The 18,240-nt window shown below is 42.7% G+C and overlaps 1 protein-coding gene across 1 annotated transcript in view; it reads right to left on the bottom strand.

Moving 5' to 3' along the window:
- The window catches only part of LOC311022306 (transmembrane protein 163a-like), a 47,713-nt gene that overhangs the window by 27,122 nt on the left and 2,351 nt on the right, over positions 1-18,240 (bottom strand). The window contains exon 2 of the mRNA XM_084023483.1: positions 15,309-15,428. Within this exon, the coding sequence (XP_083879609.1) occupies positions 15,309-15,428 (120 nt within the window). The remainder of the gene's footprint in view (positions 1-15,308; positions 15,429-18,240) is intronic.

Raw genomic sequence — 18,240 nt, 5'->3', positions numbered from 1 at the left:
TGAACCGCCTACAATTAATCAGGATTAAAATGCCTAAAAGACAGACGTCTGCAAATGACTCCCAAAACGGCCGTCGAAGAGTACAGGTGCATGCTGGGAAACGGTCGCAATGAGTACGTTTGATACAAGCGCAGGTTAATTGTGTGACGCAAGTTATGTGATTTAGAGTAAGTGAGTGGTCTCCTGGGTGAAAGTCCTGTGTTTGTTTGCTCCTTCCTAATCGCACTTTATACTCCGTCACCTGACTTCCTCCGCTGCATCTTAATTAGCATCCTAACGGAGATCGCCGCCTAGCAACAACGGTAAATATGGATCTGCTTGCAATGACGACCTTATATGGCTGGAACAGTTACTTTGTATTCATTGAGTTACACCAATTTCAACTTTAACTTCTGCAGTTTATATACATAACATGCACCTCTGTGCCTCACTGTAAGTGTAGTCAGTAGATAGGTCTCTCTCTCTCTCTCTCTCTCTCTCTCTCTCTCTCTAACCTTGAGGAAATGCTGATTCAGACATAACTCACGGGAGGATTCGTTTCCAGCATATAGACATATAATAAGGGACAGTGATTGATGTACAACAGCGGGATCCTTGTGTGTGTGTGTGTGTGTGTGTGTGTGTGTGTGTGTGTGTGTGTGTGTGTGTGTGTGTGTGTGTGTGTGTGTGTGTGTTTGAAGTATATAAAGACACCAACAGTGTTTTGTTTGTGTTTTTGTGACGGCTTCGGTCCCATCCGACTGACCGCATCATTTAATAATGAGCTCTGTGGAGACTCTTCTGCATAATCAGACCGAGAGAGAGAGAGAAAGAGAGAGAGAGAGAGGGCACACACACACACACACACACACACACACACACACACCAGTGATGTGGGAGGTAAAGATGATTTCAGCTGTCAAACACCAATTGCTGTGATGTGTTGTTTCAAAGCCGCACGAGTCGAAATGAATATGAAGCATTTGAAGGTTTTTTGTTTCCAGACGGGCAAACTGTCATCCGCTGTGTGTGTCCTTTAAAACGTGCCCCACCTTAAAGTCGTGTATGTATCTTCAGTGAGGTGATTATTTCCTAGTTAAACAGGAAAGGAGGCAGAGCCGTCGTTTCAGATTGATTGATCTGATGTGATGTCATGATGTTATTGGTCGGTACTAGCTGATGTAAGGATTTTAAATTGGGATTTCTGTGTAAATGATGACGATTTGACGGCTCCTCAGATCAAACTCACGGCATTTAAAAAAACGCCTGTCTGCTCCGCCGCTGTCTCACCATGACAACTAGTGTAAAATCAATAAAACCCCAAAAATCAAACACGGCAGCTGCTAGTCGGTGACATCAGAGTCACGGTGATTCATACATCACAGCATCTACCTTTTTCTTGCCACCTAACTGATCGTTCCAGGAAAAACAACGAGCTTATCTCCGTTAGACGACAGCTCGGATGTAATAAATATCAAAGATTCAGATGAAACGCTTCCTGGCTTATTTAATCAGTGTGACATCGGTGAGGATGCCACGCTGTCAGAAAAAAGCCACAGCTGTATATATATAAATATATATATATGAAAATGTTAACCATCCATTAAGTTTCACACATTAGATTCTCCAGAATAATCACCGTTCAGACGAGAAACATCTGACAAGAGAAATCTTATGGCTTTGTATTTATTTAAGGTGGGGTTTTATTCTGGTGATTCTCAACAGAGAGGCGGGTTAGGAGTGTGTGGATGTTGTGACAAGCAGGTCGCGTCATGGCAACCGGGCCTCCCGTTTCATCACCATTCACCACGGTAACATGAACACAGAAGGCGTCGATAGGTGTTTGGTAGGAGGAAACTCATCAAAAAGTCTTCTAAAATACCTGCAACGCCCCTGAGATCACATTCTGATCTCTTTGGAAACATCCCGCCAATGACTTTCGGCGCGATGTTTCAGCGATGTTCAGCAGAGCAGCTTCACTCCTTTCAAACGACTCCGGCACTCAACGCGCCGCTTCTTTCATCTCGCTTAAAAAATGAATGATGCGCGAGTCATGACCGGCGACTATTTCCATCTATTTGGATTCTGCGCCGTCACTTTCTATTTCTGGCATCTCGGCTCCTTGGGAGAGTTAACGGCCTAAGACGGGCAGGGATTACATCGGTGTGTATGTTTTTGTTGTCCATCCACATGAAGAACCAAATAAGTGAAAACTAGTTGTTTGTAACCTTCTTCGCCTTCGCCGTCTTAGTGCTGCTATAAGTGGTAACGTAATAGAGAAACAGAGATGAATCTGTTATGAACATCCAATAGCAATCATTCTCTTAAATTCAGACAAAACTCCACTCATAGACGCTTAAATCTCATACGCAAAATGCAAAATACTACCATTTAATTTACATGGGAAGACCGTTGCTTGACGAAAAAAATTATAATAATTGAAGCTTGTTTCAGATTTATTTTGCATTGTGGCCAAAAGAATTCATGATACCATTATTTTTGCTATATCTATAGAAAACGTTAAAAAAAATATATGCTATGAGTCAAATTCATCTTTATTTTGTGTTTTTGTCAAATCAATTACACTCATAATTCAAGTGTAGGGAGATGGAGGGAGTCGATGACCATATAAAAGTGTGATTTAAGATCATATATGTATTTTTACCACCATATGCAGTATTTAAATATCACCAATCCCGCTATACCCCTAATGTGAACTATAACTTCTCCAAGTATAGCGGTCCAGTCCGCCTGAGGCCTCTAAGCCGGGGAAGCTGGCCCATCAGCTCACTTTCTCACACTTTCTCCAGCTGGCATCAACTCGGCATTTTCCCTTCTTCTCAGTTTGGCACACGAGGCCGACTGTAACTCACATATCCAAGCGTTGCTAAATGGATGTGCTAGTGAGGTGTTTGACGGTGCCAGTCTGCATTTGCCCCCCTTTCCTTTCACTTTGGCACCACAATGGCACTGCTTTGGTTGTTGAAAGAGCTATTATTTGCAAGAAAATAGGCCACACATACAAACACATACATGGATTAAGTAAACAAAGGCAGACCGTACACTGGAAGTGGACACAGTCTGAAGCCTCGAGTTCAGCATTTTGGTTGTCGCCATCTTGGCTTTTTGCAGCCAAGTTCAGGACATGCCGTCAACAGAAACACGCAAGACCGTGGACGAGTCTTCTACTGAAGGAGGTACCAGGTGTTGTGTGTTTTTTAATCACTGAGGTCAAATGGTTATTCCACCCTTCTTGCAATAAATGCCTTGTCAGCATCTTGCTGACTTATTTAAACCACATCACTGACTTCATACACACCTGCGCCGCATAATCTCTTCGGCTGCATTGAGAAAAACACTCACCGCTAGAAAATAAAAATTGTGAATACGTGCACACGCATCATCATAATCAGACATCACCTAAGTGGCCTTAGAGAGGGGTTGCGATAATTGAGTGCAAAGTGGTCTTCTGTATGTGTGTATGTGTGTGTGTGTGAGGGTGTGTGTGTGTGTGTGTGTGTTCGTGCATAGGACCTGCTTCTGAACGACAACACTTCTCTCAGGATCAAATTGCAGCACCGGTGGTGGTTCATAACTCATCTCAAATACTTTTATTATATATTATATTTAAACTACATCTTGCTTTAAATCCCAACTTTAGCTGCCGGGGACTAATTCCCTCCCTCATTCTTGTTACTCACCCGGTCTGATTGCCTCGGTTTCATCCGTCTGACTGAGAGAATCGACAATGAGACATTACTTTGCTGGGGTTTGTTTGTTTTCTTACCAGCCTAGCGTGAGTGGGTGGTCACGAGAGGATACCATGATTCAGTGGTGGAGAAAATAAACAATCCCAAAAACTGACAAAAGAAACTGGATGAATACTCCAGAGAATGCACATTTAGCATGCGTGGGTAGTAAATTGTTCCCTTTGTTTTCCCTCCAACCCTGCTGGAAGACAACCAGAAGGACTGCATGCATTTTCAGACAAATATTTCTGTTTTAAAGACGCAATATAAGGGATTGGCTATTCTCAACGGCGCTCAACATGGTGACGGCTGAGCCGGCGGCTTGCAGCTAACAGTACTACCAACGATATGCTTCCGTGACGACGCTGTTGGTCATATTTCTGTTTCAATACGCAATGTAAGGAATTGGCTTTTGACTCTCAGCATGGTGACGGCTGAGCCGGCGGCTTGCAGCTAACGGTGCTTTCAAGGCTTTGCTTCCGCGATGACGTTGTTGGTCACGATGGTGTTACCAGTAAACACTGTTTGAGTGCAGTGCAGAGCGATGGCCATTAGCTAACCAGTGGGGCATGCAATAAAAACATGCATTAAACCGAAATCTACGGATTTCTGTCTGGAGGTTATTTCGGTCCCAAAATGTCTGAGGTTTGATCAAACTCTTGTAAATATGTCAACCGTAATAAATCAAGTTAGACTCAAGTGACATATTGGGTCTTAAAGCTTGATTTCATTTATTTACTGGGATAGTGTCCAACTTGTTATTCACTTGGTTTGGGTTTAAGGTTGGAAAAACTTCAATTCCTCTGATTTGCTTCAATGCTCGATGGGCGGCGTGTATTGCGATCTCTGTTTGCTTTCTTCTTCGCCACCGTGAACTCTCGAACTCCTCCACTTCTTACCGTCTCCGTCTGCTGTCACTCATTTCTCTTCTATTTTTCTCTACTTGACTCCACTACCTGGCGTTTCTGTTTACCCTCCCTCCCCTGTGCACACATCTCTCTTTATACATATCTCTGCTTGCTCTCAGTTCATAAAACCTCAGAAGGTGTAAGACGGGGTGCAAGTATGCAGGAGAGATGCTGACATCGGTTTCACCAGTCATACCTTGTTGCCCAACAAAAATAAATGATCAAAGGGATGGAAATTACCTTGTGGAATGAAGATAAATTACACGGCCTTACTTTCTTTCCCTGCCTCACCCCCTTATTGCCTCCCAGCCTTCTATTTCAGGTTCCATCAGACCAACAACACAATGCTCAATAATAAAACCAAGTAATGCATTAGAGGGAGAATTAGGCGTTCCCCCGTTTCCCTGAGGCCACCCCCCCTCACCCCCCATATAATCTATTCCCGGGTAACAGATTGCACCACGAGGAAGCCCAGGCCTCTCGGTAATGGATCCATCGCGAGCATCGGTTTACCATTGATCACCGTGGAACTAGCTGTTGGCTGCTCTGGGAGTCCTCATCCTTCTGGGCTCGCCACCACCACATGAGGCAAGGCAAGCTTGTAGTTCAATAGGAGTCCATTACAACAGCTCGATCCTGGAACCGTTTTGTAAATTAAAGGGATAACGCTCAAATCCACCAGAGAACCATGTCTGAATATGGATTTAACAGACAGTCCTATTCATGACGCATCCTCCTATAATGTCTTCTGGTTTGTATTAAAGGGGAATGGGAACTGATTATCTCTTTACTAGTCATGGCTACGACTAGGCACACTGTGAAAACAGCTTTAATGTGTTGATATTGAGCTCCGACAGGAAGTCAGGTCAGGTGAAACAATATAATCAGCCGACAGTAATTGTGAAACGAATCATCCGCTGAGTCATTCGTCATTCATCATGAGTATTTAATGGTTTGGTTGAGAGAAAAAAAAAAGAATTATTCACGCTGTTGGACCTGTTCATAATCCATTACAATTGTTGACTGTTTCTATGTTCGAGGAACAATTTGCTCAATGTGAGTAAAATGACTTAACATAATTCATTTTCACGGTGTTTCACAAGGTACTGTCCCACTCTACTAGTGGTCAAGTCAAGGACGATACCAAATCAGTGGGATGTCCCTTTATTCTTTTTTGTGTACCTCAGGGCACTCTAACAAGATGTTTGGTGTTTTTGTTTTGCACCCAATGTGATGTTGACTACCGTGCAGCAGACTTGTGTGGTACGATGTGATTAATTGAGCTGCTTTTAAATATTTAATGACATCCACAAGGCTGTTCCTTTCATGCATAGGTCACATGCAACCGCACAAGAGAGACGATAAATATCAGGGCAACCCGTTCTCACCCCCTATCCGTCAGCTTGGTCAGTGATATGGATGCTCCCTTTAGTGTCTGCATGAGATGCACAAGGTTTTCGTAAGAGAAAATTACATCAGATAGAAGTCTATGTTATGGACGCGCTAAACAAGCACAGGAGGCCATTGTGAAACCAAGTTACATAACGTGCTTAATTACTTCACATAGCAAACGTAAAAATGAAACCTAGCAACTCAATAAATGGAACTAAATAAACCTGCGTTGGATTTTTCTTTCAAAAGAAACTGTATGTTTGTAATGAGCAGAACCTGGAGTTTCCTGTGATGATAGCAGTTCATTTGGAAAGCAGTATAGTATGTTAGGGCCACTGAGGAAGATGCTAGTCGGGGGTTAGAACGTGTTGACCAGGGTGAGGAGAATATAGAACACACCATCACAATTATCCAAAATTCCTCATGTCTGCCAATCAAAAACGATACTAAGGCAAAAGTCAAAACATACAGCTTGGGCTGCATTCGCACTCTGGTTACACAGACAATAAAACATCAAATATAATGATCCATCCATCCATCGTACAGCTTATCCTGTATTAGTCTTTCAATTTGACATTATGGTAGAAAATGTCTCTAGGTGTGTTACGGCAAACATCAAGTTCTCTTTTTATCAATTCTGTTTCAGCAGCGATGCACATCTGAGCCGTTGCGAGGTGTGAAACACTCCACCTCGACACGTGATGGGGGGAACATCGCCACCACACTGTGTGACTCACAAGAAATACACGTTCACAATCGCTCACAAGCAGACGTTCTCCCTCCTGACGTTTCTATCCGATCACACCTTCCTTCGCTCCTTTGGCTCATCAGCGAGGAGTAAAAATAGTCGCTGACTGATAAAAGATGGTGTGAGGCTGCCGAGAGAGGCCTGTCCTATAATTACACTGCAGATGCTGGAGCTGGTCTCTGTTGGTTTTTTTTAGATGTTTTCCGATTAGGGCGAACAAATGCATGCTTTAAAAAAAAAAAGTATTGGATCAGGGGGAACAAATCCTTAGAGTTCATGCTGTTAGCAACATTAGCCCGCAGCATGATGCGCAACCTACATATCTGTCGCTATATGTGTCTGTTCCAGCATTCATGATTTATTCAGTTTCATCAGAAGATCTGATGATTGAAGTTGTGTAACAAACCATGCATGACCACATGGTATCCCCTTCACATCAAGGGTTTACAGCACACACACACACACACACACACACACACACACACACACACACACACACACACACACACACACACACACACACGTTCAAAGACTTTGGACTCCACATGAAACCCGACATCATTCCCATACAACTTACAGACAACCACAGAATGAGCCTTAGTGCAAAGGGGGGTCGGAACGTCTGCTTTGAACAAGAGAAACTCTTCTATTTTAAATCCATCCTTATAATTGCGACTATTTTTCCGTTTTTTCGTCATTTATGTTATGTTTAATTCTGATGGTATCAAATCTCTGGTATGATTTCAGTACAGAACATTTTAAAACGATATACAGACCTAAAACTACAGTGTTGAATTAAATGTAGCTCTGCAACATGCATTTAAATAAAAGACTACTTACTGGTCCAGGCCTGACCATGATCCACTAAAAGATGTAGAGGAATGACCGAGCCCTAAAGGCCTACACATATCAGGGGTATATATTTAGGGCTTTTATTGTGAAAGGCAAGACATTTCTCAAACTTGAAAGGAGCATCTATGTTGTTGTTTCATAACTTAACCCGTTCCGCACAACGTGATTGGTTGATGCCTTCTTTGCGGTGTGAAAAAAAAATACAGTGTAATATTCATATTCTGTGTAAAAGTACTATGAAGGGGAGAAGAGTGTTGTACACATACTTATACTATAGATTCATGAACACGCAGCGGACATTTCAGTCACCAATACTTCAGACGTAACTGTAACCGCTGCTGTTCGCTGCCATGTGTGTTCACGTATGAGTCTAACGATTTGTCTGCGTCCTCTTGGTGCTGAAGAAGAAGAGGAGGAAGAGGAGGAGGAGGAGGAGGGGGAGTTGTGAATGAAGCATCTGGTGTGAGAAAACCAAGAACGCTGGAGATCCGTTTATTCTGACAGACCGGTACTTCTGCAGAAAGTTATAATGCGGCATCACCGCATAGATAACACCGCGACTGACTCAAACGGCTTAATGCATCGATATCTACAACAGTTTGTCGCAGCTCGCAACTAGACTGTAAAGCCGTTTTTACAAAAAGTCAAGAATAAATGAGTAAAATAATTTTATCCTGGAGCTAAAATGATGAATGAAGCTTTCACAACAAAAGTTTAGTTCAGTTGGTCAACACTAAACATGATAAAACTATAAATTCTTGCTTCTCGGTTCAGGATGTTTTCAACATAATGTCTTATATCCGACCCATGAAGATTCAACTATAAACATGAAATAAAGACAGAAAGGTAACTTGTTCATTGGGCATGTTTCTGCCTTTGCTGATTTATTACTCTGTGAAAACACAAAAAAAGTCAGTTTCTGATGAGAATAAGTTTCATGTGTTTCATATCAGCCTCCTAACACGATGCACAATGTCATCTGGATAACGTGATGAAACAATAAGTTATTGTTAGGCAGCAAAACTACTTGATTGAGGTTAGAAACAAAAATCATTGTAACTAGTACACAGCAACTACTAACATCCATACAAACACATAGCCATTGATCACATTTGATTTCACATGGGAAAAAAATGGGGTGACTTTATTTCCAAATTCCCCAAAACCAGGACCCTCAACTGCACCAGAGCAGCTAACACCTCAGTTAACCCTGCTCTACCCCCGAGAAGCCAAAGGACCCTTGTCTCCATTCTGTCAACAGAAACGTCCTATATAGAGATGCTCCGTGCTGCTGCAGCCAGCAACATTAATCACAAAGCCAATAGCTGTTCATTATTGCTGGTAAATGACAAAATACAGTCTCAGCACATGTCCTCAAATCATGGGTTGTTATAGACAATAGATGTTGGACCACTACGGATTAACATGCCGGTCCGTGGCCCCGTCCTGCTTCGGTATTCCACAGTGCCTGCTATTGTTTCAGTGTAAATGACGGGGGAGGAGAACACTGAGCAGGTATGTGGCGTATTATACGGGTTGTCTGTGGATATCTGTGATCTGAACTGCCACTTCTATAATGTCTGTAACTCCTGTTTAGAAAGCAGGAACTCAGGGTCAAATTATCCACTGCAAATTCCTAAGTCATCTGATAATAGTAATCCAGTTTGAATAGACATGTTTTAAAGTGATAATAGCTTCCTATTTGTGCAGCTGGCAGTGTGTGTGTGTGTGTGTGTGTGTGTGTGTGTGTGTGTGTGTGTGTGTGTGTGTGTGTGTGTGTGTGTGTGTGTGTGTGTGTGTGCAGCATTGTGTGATACTGGACTGCGTTGTCTTAGAAGGCGTAACACCCACCCTCCAGTTCCCCTCCCGTGTTGAAATTGTTAACCCTGCGTCACTGTTAGCTGCTAGCTGCCGGCTCAGAAGACCCTTGTTCAGAGCTGTGTGCAGGCAGCAAATCCTGGGATTTAGAAGGTAACCCACAAATTCCAAAATGATTGTGAGAGGTTAGGCATTGACCTTGAATGGTTAATCTTGGTTTAGTTTTCGCCCCAACACCTCAATCCGTCTGTATGCGTTAACTGTTGCTGCTGTGAGCCAATCACACGTCACGATAAATGCTTGCGATGATTTCGCCTTTGTTCCAATTCCTTTGGTCTGTCTGCTTTTTTAACATTAAAGCTGATGAATGGATTTGCACAAAAGCTTGTGAAAAGGATTGTGGCGAGGTATGACATTGCCTCTAATTAGACAGGAAATAGCATTAAAACACTAACAAGTAATACCATCTACCTTTATGTGCCTGTCAGTTGGCAGTGTGGTATGTATTTTGCATTGGGCATTGATTTTTCCCTCACAACTGGTGGTGGAAGTTGTGTTTATTACCAGAAGAGGCCTGAATAAATATAAAGTTGGTCCAAAGTGTCAAATTTCAACATGAGAAAGTGATGACGAACATATCTGAAAAGGACACGGCTAGTGTTACTAAAATCTGTTGTGGTGGAAAAGAAAAAGGCAGCTCCAGCAGACACTGAATAAATGAATGAATAAAATAGTAACAACAAGACAAATGGTGCCGGGAGAAGAGTCATTAAAGTAGTCCTCATGTGAAACTAAGGCAAGAACCTACTTTAAATCTGCGGAAAGTTGAAGTGGAATATTTAGTAATTTGGCAAATGTATGCCACTGGTTTACTTATTTCTATGCCTCAGGAATGAAAAATGGGTCCAGAATACTGAAGTAAACAAGAACACAATTACGGAGAAGATGATATTTGAAAAGGAAACACAAGTGTTCTGCTTGTTCTGTGACAAAACACACAGTAAAAATGCATGGTCTTTGTCTTCACACAGGACAGGAACAGCAGTCTCCTGGGTGAAAGTCCTTTATTTGTTTGACCCATACATCCTCACCAACTTCTTCCCTACGTGGACTTCCGCAGACATATTTGTTGAAACAAACGTAATCCTTGAGAAAATATCTTTCCCACGAAACATAATTGACAATTAAGTTTTGTTGAACAGGAACGTACTATTTGGGAGACGGGGCTGGAATGCAAGTGTTGATGATCCTGATGATCAGTGGCTATAAAAGTCTGGTAGTTTCTAAGTAAGCCTTTCCTGTGTATTATGTCCACCTATGTCTGCATGAAATTCATCGATCGTACAAAATTACAAATGTTACAGTAATTTGCTTGGGATTCAAAACTGGGGAAAACAGACGATACTTGTCCCATAATGGCTTTTATGATTATTATAATCAAACGACAGCCATATATAACAAGAAACTGTCCAAAGAGAGAGCACAAACACTACGCAACCCCCTAAAAAGGCAAATAAACGCTAAAGGTAAAGTTGAAACGAAACAAACGGTAAATTATTTTAGATTTCTAAGTCTGACACCACACATAGCCTAGCAGCTTCCCCCCATTGGCTACTTGGTATTTACCAGTAAAAATAGACTGCACAGGGACGGAAGGGAAAGCAAATGAATAAATGATTTTGTTTTCTATCCTGAGACAGACAGTAGCTGGAGTAGCTGGGGTCGGGTGTACGAGTAAAGTGGAAGGAGAGATTCGGGAAGGAGATGGGAGATGTGGAGTGACGGCTAAAGAAGGATGTTTGGGTGGAGAGGAAAGTGAGTGGGACTCGGAGGGGGAGTAAAGCACAGGGGGAGGTGGAACTGGGGGGGGAGGCCCGGATATTGGAACGACTGTGTTTCTGCAGCGACTGCCCAGATATGATGAATGACCTGCAGATACCACAGACACAGCTGAATGCAAACATCTCCATTGTGTACACGCTGCCTTCTGTGATTCATCATTTTAGTTTTTAGGCTTTTTTGCCCTGGTTATGTTTTGCTTTCAGAATGAAATAGCGGAAGCAGCACGAATCAGCGAATGCATCTGTAATGACCGCAAATGACTCCCGGTAACATTACGGGTACTTTATCGCGCCGTTAGCATCGAGATATAATCATGTCACCTATCTTTGGTTAACAGACGTCGTCTGTCTTAATTACGAACGTTCACTCGTGTCTCTTTCAATATTCAAGGTGTGAAGAGCAATTTGTCTAATTCACGTTGCTCTGGAAACTCTTCTGGTTGCATTTCATTTAAAGGAAAAAGTGGCAATAAATCCCACAAAAAAGACCAGAATCAACAATTCTTTATAACGGTCTCTCAGTATTTCCTCAGTAGCCTCAAGCTCATCTGTTTCATCTGACGTTAATCTTCTAAAATGACTCACGCATATATTGTTTCATTATTAAAGGGGTATAAGTCTTAAACAGCTGAGTCCGGTAGATTTTTAGCTAACATTACTCACGCAGGAGTAAATAATGGATTTCTTGGGGACTATTTTCACACATGGATTGAAGATATCAGGTGAGCGCAATGTTATCATCAAGGAATACCTTGGACAAGCAAGTCAGATGGTCTGAGTTTGAAGTGAGGTGTAATCCTGCCACTCGTGACTCGCCAAGAAACAATATGCATTGAGGCAACAAAGGGGAACCTAAACAGGAACTTGTTTGCAAGAAAACTTCATGTTGCACCTTTAGTCAAATGGACAAACGAATACAATCTAAGATGTACAACCTGAGAAGAAAATATGTCAAAGGTTGTATCAAACCTCAAATAAGATAACACACACATTTCACTGTGGTTTTTAACAGAAAGGGCGAAAACATCCATAATAAATAACATACTATGATCCTGGTTGGAAAACAGTATGCCAGAATGCCGGATCTCAATTATCTACATGCGTAAAACCTTTGGGACGTTCGTTGTCTCAGACCCGTATTTACATAACGCAACAGAAATAATCATACGTGGGTGGTTTGTGTCTGCCGCAGCATCTCTTTGTGTTTTCATCTCACATAAGTAGAGAACTGATGGAGATATTTGTCATTTGAAGTTTATGTTTTAACAAAACGTGGAAATAAACCATCCACGTCTGTGTGTGATCACATGACCAAAGCAAAGGGAACGAGATCACCACTATCAATATCTCTAAAACCTGCTCCCTCTTGAACTGTTGCCTCTGCTCATTCTCTGAGCCCGACTTGTTCCACTTTAAAAAAGAAAAAGGTGAGCTAGTCAAGAGGAGCACAAAAGACGCCTCCTCCAGAAAGGTTGCGAGGTCACGCGGGAGAAGCCATTTATGGCCGAGACATTCGTGAAGGGATCGGCCTTGAACCCTCGTCCCTTCTAAATGTTAACACGCCGCTAAAGGCCACAGAGGAGCAGAGGATGTTTGCAGTTTTCCTCAGAGACATTACAAGACAGAGAGAGAGACTTTTAACCTGCTTTATGAAAACATCTCCACCAGAGGAAAACTCAGAATCAACCCGTTTTTTGACTTTGCCCGCATAGGACACAGTTCTACCAGTATAGCACGAATAAAAGGGGGCAAGGAGGGAGGGAGGTGGTGAGACAGCACATATGGGAGGTAAAGAAAATAGAGGGTGAGGAAACAAGCTGACATGACGTAAAAAAAAGATGAAGGACGGGGAGAGAAAGTAGGGCACCGGCGGGAGGAACCGGCACGCTGGCGTTCTTTAAAGTTGAACCATTTCAACCACTAAGCCCCCGACGCCGCCTGCCAGGACTCATCCCGCCTCGTCCCCCGGGTGCCGTCGCACCTTTCAGAGCTTCTTCACTCCACACCTCCATATCCATCTGTCTCCCACTCATCCTCTCGGCTTTCTTTCTTTCTTTTTCGTTAGCCCGTCTCCGTGCTGGTGTGGTGGCAGAAGAGGGACGCGCTTCATGCATTTATTAATTTCCTAACCCAGTGCAGCCGACCCGTCCTCTAGAGGCTGCAGTTATGACTAGCAAAGATGGGGGGGGGGGGGGGGGCTGTCTACACTTCCCCCATCCCTCCGTTCCCTTGTTACTTCCCCTTTTTTTGTCTCCCAGCAGCTGGGCTGTCTCCCCTCGCTTCATATTTTTATGGGTCGGCGTCTGTTCAAGTCTCTACGTTTTGGATTCTTTGTCTCTGTTGTTCACACACAGATGCCCACACACACACACACATACATACACACATACACACACACAAACACACAAGCATAAAAATACAGTCATTTTTCTCCCATGCAGGGTCTGTTTCCACGCCTCCTTGCACTGGTTTCGCTTGAAGAGAGTGAAAAATATGTCATTCACAAACTAAAAAAGATCCTTCCCCTTGGAGCTGTGTTCATTCACGTCAGTATTATTATAGTATAATGTATTATAGTATAATATGGACAAAACAAGGAGCTAGAAGACGCTTTAAAGCTAAGGTAAACTTAAATGAGTTGGGTGATTATTCTTTTTGGGGTCATCACTACAAGCACCGACAGATGTTCCAATGTGATCCATTATTAATACAAACATATATTATTAGAGCATGTTTTAACTGAAGCAAACATATTGAAATGCCGAATCCTGTGTGCCGACTGAATAAATGATGACACATTTGGATTAATTAAAATCAGTTTGTTTCATGGTTTGGTCCATTATATTTCATGAATATATCTTCAAATAAAACGGGTTATTGTTTGAAACTAGAAAAGGAGGAACAAAACGGAATCCGTGCAGCTGCATCGCTTAAAAAAAAAAAGCAAGTTAGTGCTTAGTCAGCACAAAGAGCGGGATTTAATGTGTCTTAAAACTGGTGCTTAGCCAGGATGACAGTGCAACATACCGTGCAGCACAACGCAGACATCCTCTATATCATACGACAACAAAGTGTGTGTGTGTGTGTGTGTGTTGAAACTGTTGCTACATCATTTCACAACATCACAAGTGTTATAGAGGTCCAGCACAGCAGGATGGAAAGGACACCCAGCATCACCTGACAACTGGACCTGAGGTCATGTGATTCAGTCGCCAAGCACAATAAAGGGCATATCGTCATCAGATTCAAAACAGTAATTCATTGTGATCTTGACTGTCTCTCAAAGCCAGAAACCATTGGAGTAAGTCTCAAACTTGGGAGGTAATCAAGTTTAAAGTTGCTCCATAGACAATGAATGGATTTTTTTTTGTATTATTCTTTTCTACACCCATGAGCTTTAATCTATTCTCAGTGTGTGTCATCTATTACACGTTTCCCAATTCATTGTCTATGAAGCAGTTCCAACACTTCATACTTGATGACATCACACATTTGAGACATAGCACTCTAGTGTTTGGATTCGGGAGACATTTGCTCCTATTTTCCGACTGTTTCCCCTTTAATGCTTAATGCGATATTGAAAAATGTGTATTCTCATATCTTTGCCCTCTTTAATGTTATATTTACTTTCAGGGACTCGGTGTTATTGCCACATGAATGGCAGGGAGCCTTGAAAGTAAGCCGAATGTGTATTTATGGATACTTGGCAGCGTTTTTGTTCTAATTAAAAGTAGCATTTGTGACCGTAAACAGGAGATTATATCAATACAACTACACTGAGCTTCTTTTTTTTTTACATTTGCAAAACAATGTGACTCAGACCGTCTGAATTATTTCCAAACTAACATTGTTCGACAGACGTTTATTACGAGAGCCGGCATTTAGATGACGACATCTCCTCTTAGTCAACAGGGAAGTGAGAAACAAACGGCCACAGTCAGTCTTATTACCACACATGCAGTTTACGTGTCGCTCCTCAGCACGTGTTGCTTGCCTACAGATGAGTATTTGAAATGCTTACTGAACGCTGCCACCGCCAGTATGAGCGTGACCACGATGGAGACCCAGGAGACCCAGAGTGCCTTCTTCCTGTAGCTCTGAGCCTCGTGGGGTTTCAGGCGCATGCTGCTTTCCAGGAGTCCTGCAGGGAAACACACAGACTCTGTTACAGGGACAATTCCTTCTTTGTGTCTGCCATGTGTTTGCTAATGTTAGCAGCATAAGTGCTCATTCTTCCAACACTTATACTAGCAAAGAATCATAGACTGAAGCTGACGTAGCGGCACCCGAGCATCAACCTTACTGGATCTGGATCATCTGGATTCTGGTTAAAGGCATCTTAGTAGTAACTTCATTGGTAGCAACCTGTCAATCAGCAGGTAAGCCCCGCCCCCCAAAGCATCCCCTGCTTTCTGGTCTGGTGGACTCTAAATGGACCATAATGTACTAAATGAACATCATGCTGGATTGAAGAAGACTTGAAACTAGAGATTGAGACCATAAACTCATGTTTACAATGTTTACTGAGATAATACATCAAGAGAGAAGTAGGAACATTTTCTCATAGACTTCCATGCAATCAGACTTCTTTTTGCAACCAAACGAGTGGCCCCCTGATGGCCAGTAGAGAGACTGCAAGTTTGAGGCACTTCAGCATTGGCTTCACTTTTCAAGGCGGAGTTTGCTGTCAGTTTGCTGACCCTATTTAAAGGCTTTTTTAACAAGGGAACAAATCTTATTTTCAGGTGATTATACACAAGATAAAACATACTTATTGATATTATATTACATTGCCCACAACCAGTATCCCGAAACTTATTCATGTTTTTGCATTTCATAGCAACAAGGTCGTGGTTGAAAGTGCATTTTCAAAATGATATTTACATGGCTGGAACCTTCGACTCCAGTTTGTTTAACACTGCAGGGAATTTCTCTTAATTTCCTCCAATCCAAAGGGAGGGGAGAGGTGAGGCTCTAAAAGCTCTGTGAAAAGCAGAGAGAAGTGTTGCTGTTGTACCACCAGCTAAAATCAATCCACTACAAGAGGCCCAATAGAGCTATCGACTGGCGTTCATTGCTGCTTCGGACGTGAACGGAGCTGTTTCTTCCACCCTCCGTGCATCCTTCCTGTCACATAATTCTCCACACCTGTCGGGAGAGCGCCAGATTACCGGGGGATTTACACAGAAGGACGCGAGGCATTGTGAATCGCCCGAGGAACCTTGTCACACTGCAGATTACAGGTCACGGGAGAAGCAGAGCTCAGGGACAGCTTGTCAAGTTTTAGTTTCTGTCCCGACCTTCGCAGAGTTAAACAAGAGCTCCGAGAGCAGCCACAGCGCGCCCGTATCAATCCATCATGCAGAGATTACGTGAACTGTGTAAAGTAGTCCCTCAGAATGCTTTCTGAACAACACATAAAAGGTATAATTGTTTCTACAAACCTTGAGTCTGGCATCAAGCTCCAAACAATGCAAGATCATTACATTCCCTATGATGCAAATTAATAGCATATTCCTGTCTGGTACGCATCTCTAAAACGCCGCATGTCTGGTTTGTTACGCAGGTTTTATCTGTTTGGAGGTCCAAGCTGAGCTGCGTTTACAGACTTAACACGCAGGTGTGAAATTCTTCTTTCACAGACTTGACAAAGCTCCTCCAAAGACATACAAGATATTATATTATACAACTGTACTGAGAAGAAGTCGCAAGAACATGAGAACCGACTTCCTGTCAGGAACGTTTAACTGGTTCTGAAACAGTCTCTATGTAATACTGATTCCGCTATAAGACCATCAGCAAGAATAGTATACAGTTATTCTTAATGCCTACTATCGGGTCCGATCCCCTGATTCACAGGTTCACCAGAACCTCCTCCAGCCTCCAGCCCCCGACCAGGGTGCGACAGAAAGACCCGGATCCCCCCCCTTCGATCTGCAGTCGGAGCTCCGGAGAGAGACGGAGATCTCGGAAACACTACCGCTTTGTCTATAAGGACCAAAATCTACACAAAAGTTTTAAAGAACCTTACAGAAAGTACTGCCAGAATAATTCGGAGAATGTGTCATTACATAGTTTGCACAGCAGAGGGCGCAGCAGAGGACCAGGCCCTTGTCACGGTAGCAAAATACAGTGTGGATTTAGACAGAATGAGACGGAGTTTCCCAAGGGAGTCGGATCTCTATGTTTTCATCAGTCTTCTGAGGTTGTGCATTAAGGTAAACAGATACGCGGCAAGTCACAAGGTACGACATTTAGCGCTACAATGACATGTTTTCCGATCATAAGATCACTTCTTTTCTTTCCTGGTCACTTGATATCATTATTCCAATTTCACTTTAAAAGCGTGAAGGCTGAACTAAAACTGTTCTCCATCCATTTGCTGTGGCAGGCTGGTACTCGATACGCTCCGATAACACTATTAACCAGGGTGGTGTTCTACGGATATTAGCAGTTTTCATCTAAATTCACGATGACCTTTTTTTATCTGTGCTGCTGCAGAACAAGTACTCAGTTCATAGAACTGCACATGGAGCGCCAACAGAAGTTGTTTTAAATAAAGACACTTTTATAGATCAAACCATTTCAGATAAACTAGGTGACCGTGTGTGTGTGTGTGTGTGTGTGTGTGTGTGTGTGTGTGTGTGTGTGTGTAAGGCAGAGGCGGGGGAAGTGAGACAGCATGGTTAAATCACTTTGCTCACATGATCCCTGACTGGAGGATCAGACAGAAGGCATGTGCTCAACATGCATCGCCCTGTGACACACATTGTGTGTGTGTGTGTGTGTTTGTGTATGTGTGTGTGTGTGTGTGTGTGTGTGTGTGTGTGTGTGTGTGTCTCAACACTGTCACACTTTCTCTTCTAAAAGTAGGATTATTAACATTAATTACACCCTTCCCATTCACATTTAATCCAGGAATCATATATGATTTGACTATAAAAGTCAAGCGA

The sequence above is a fragment of the Eutrigla gurnardus genome (assembly GCF_963514095.1).
Source record: "Eutrigla gurnardus genome assembly, chromosome: 12".
Classification (NCBI taxonomy): domain Eukaryota; kingdom Metazoa; phylum Chordata; class Actinopteri; order Perciformes; family Triglidae; genus Eutrigla; species Eutrigla gurnardus.
The sequence above is the reverse complement of the archived record's forward strand: the minus strand, read 5'-3'. Positions and strand labels throughout refer to the sequence as shown.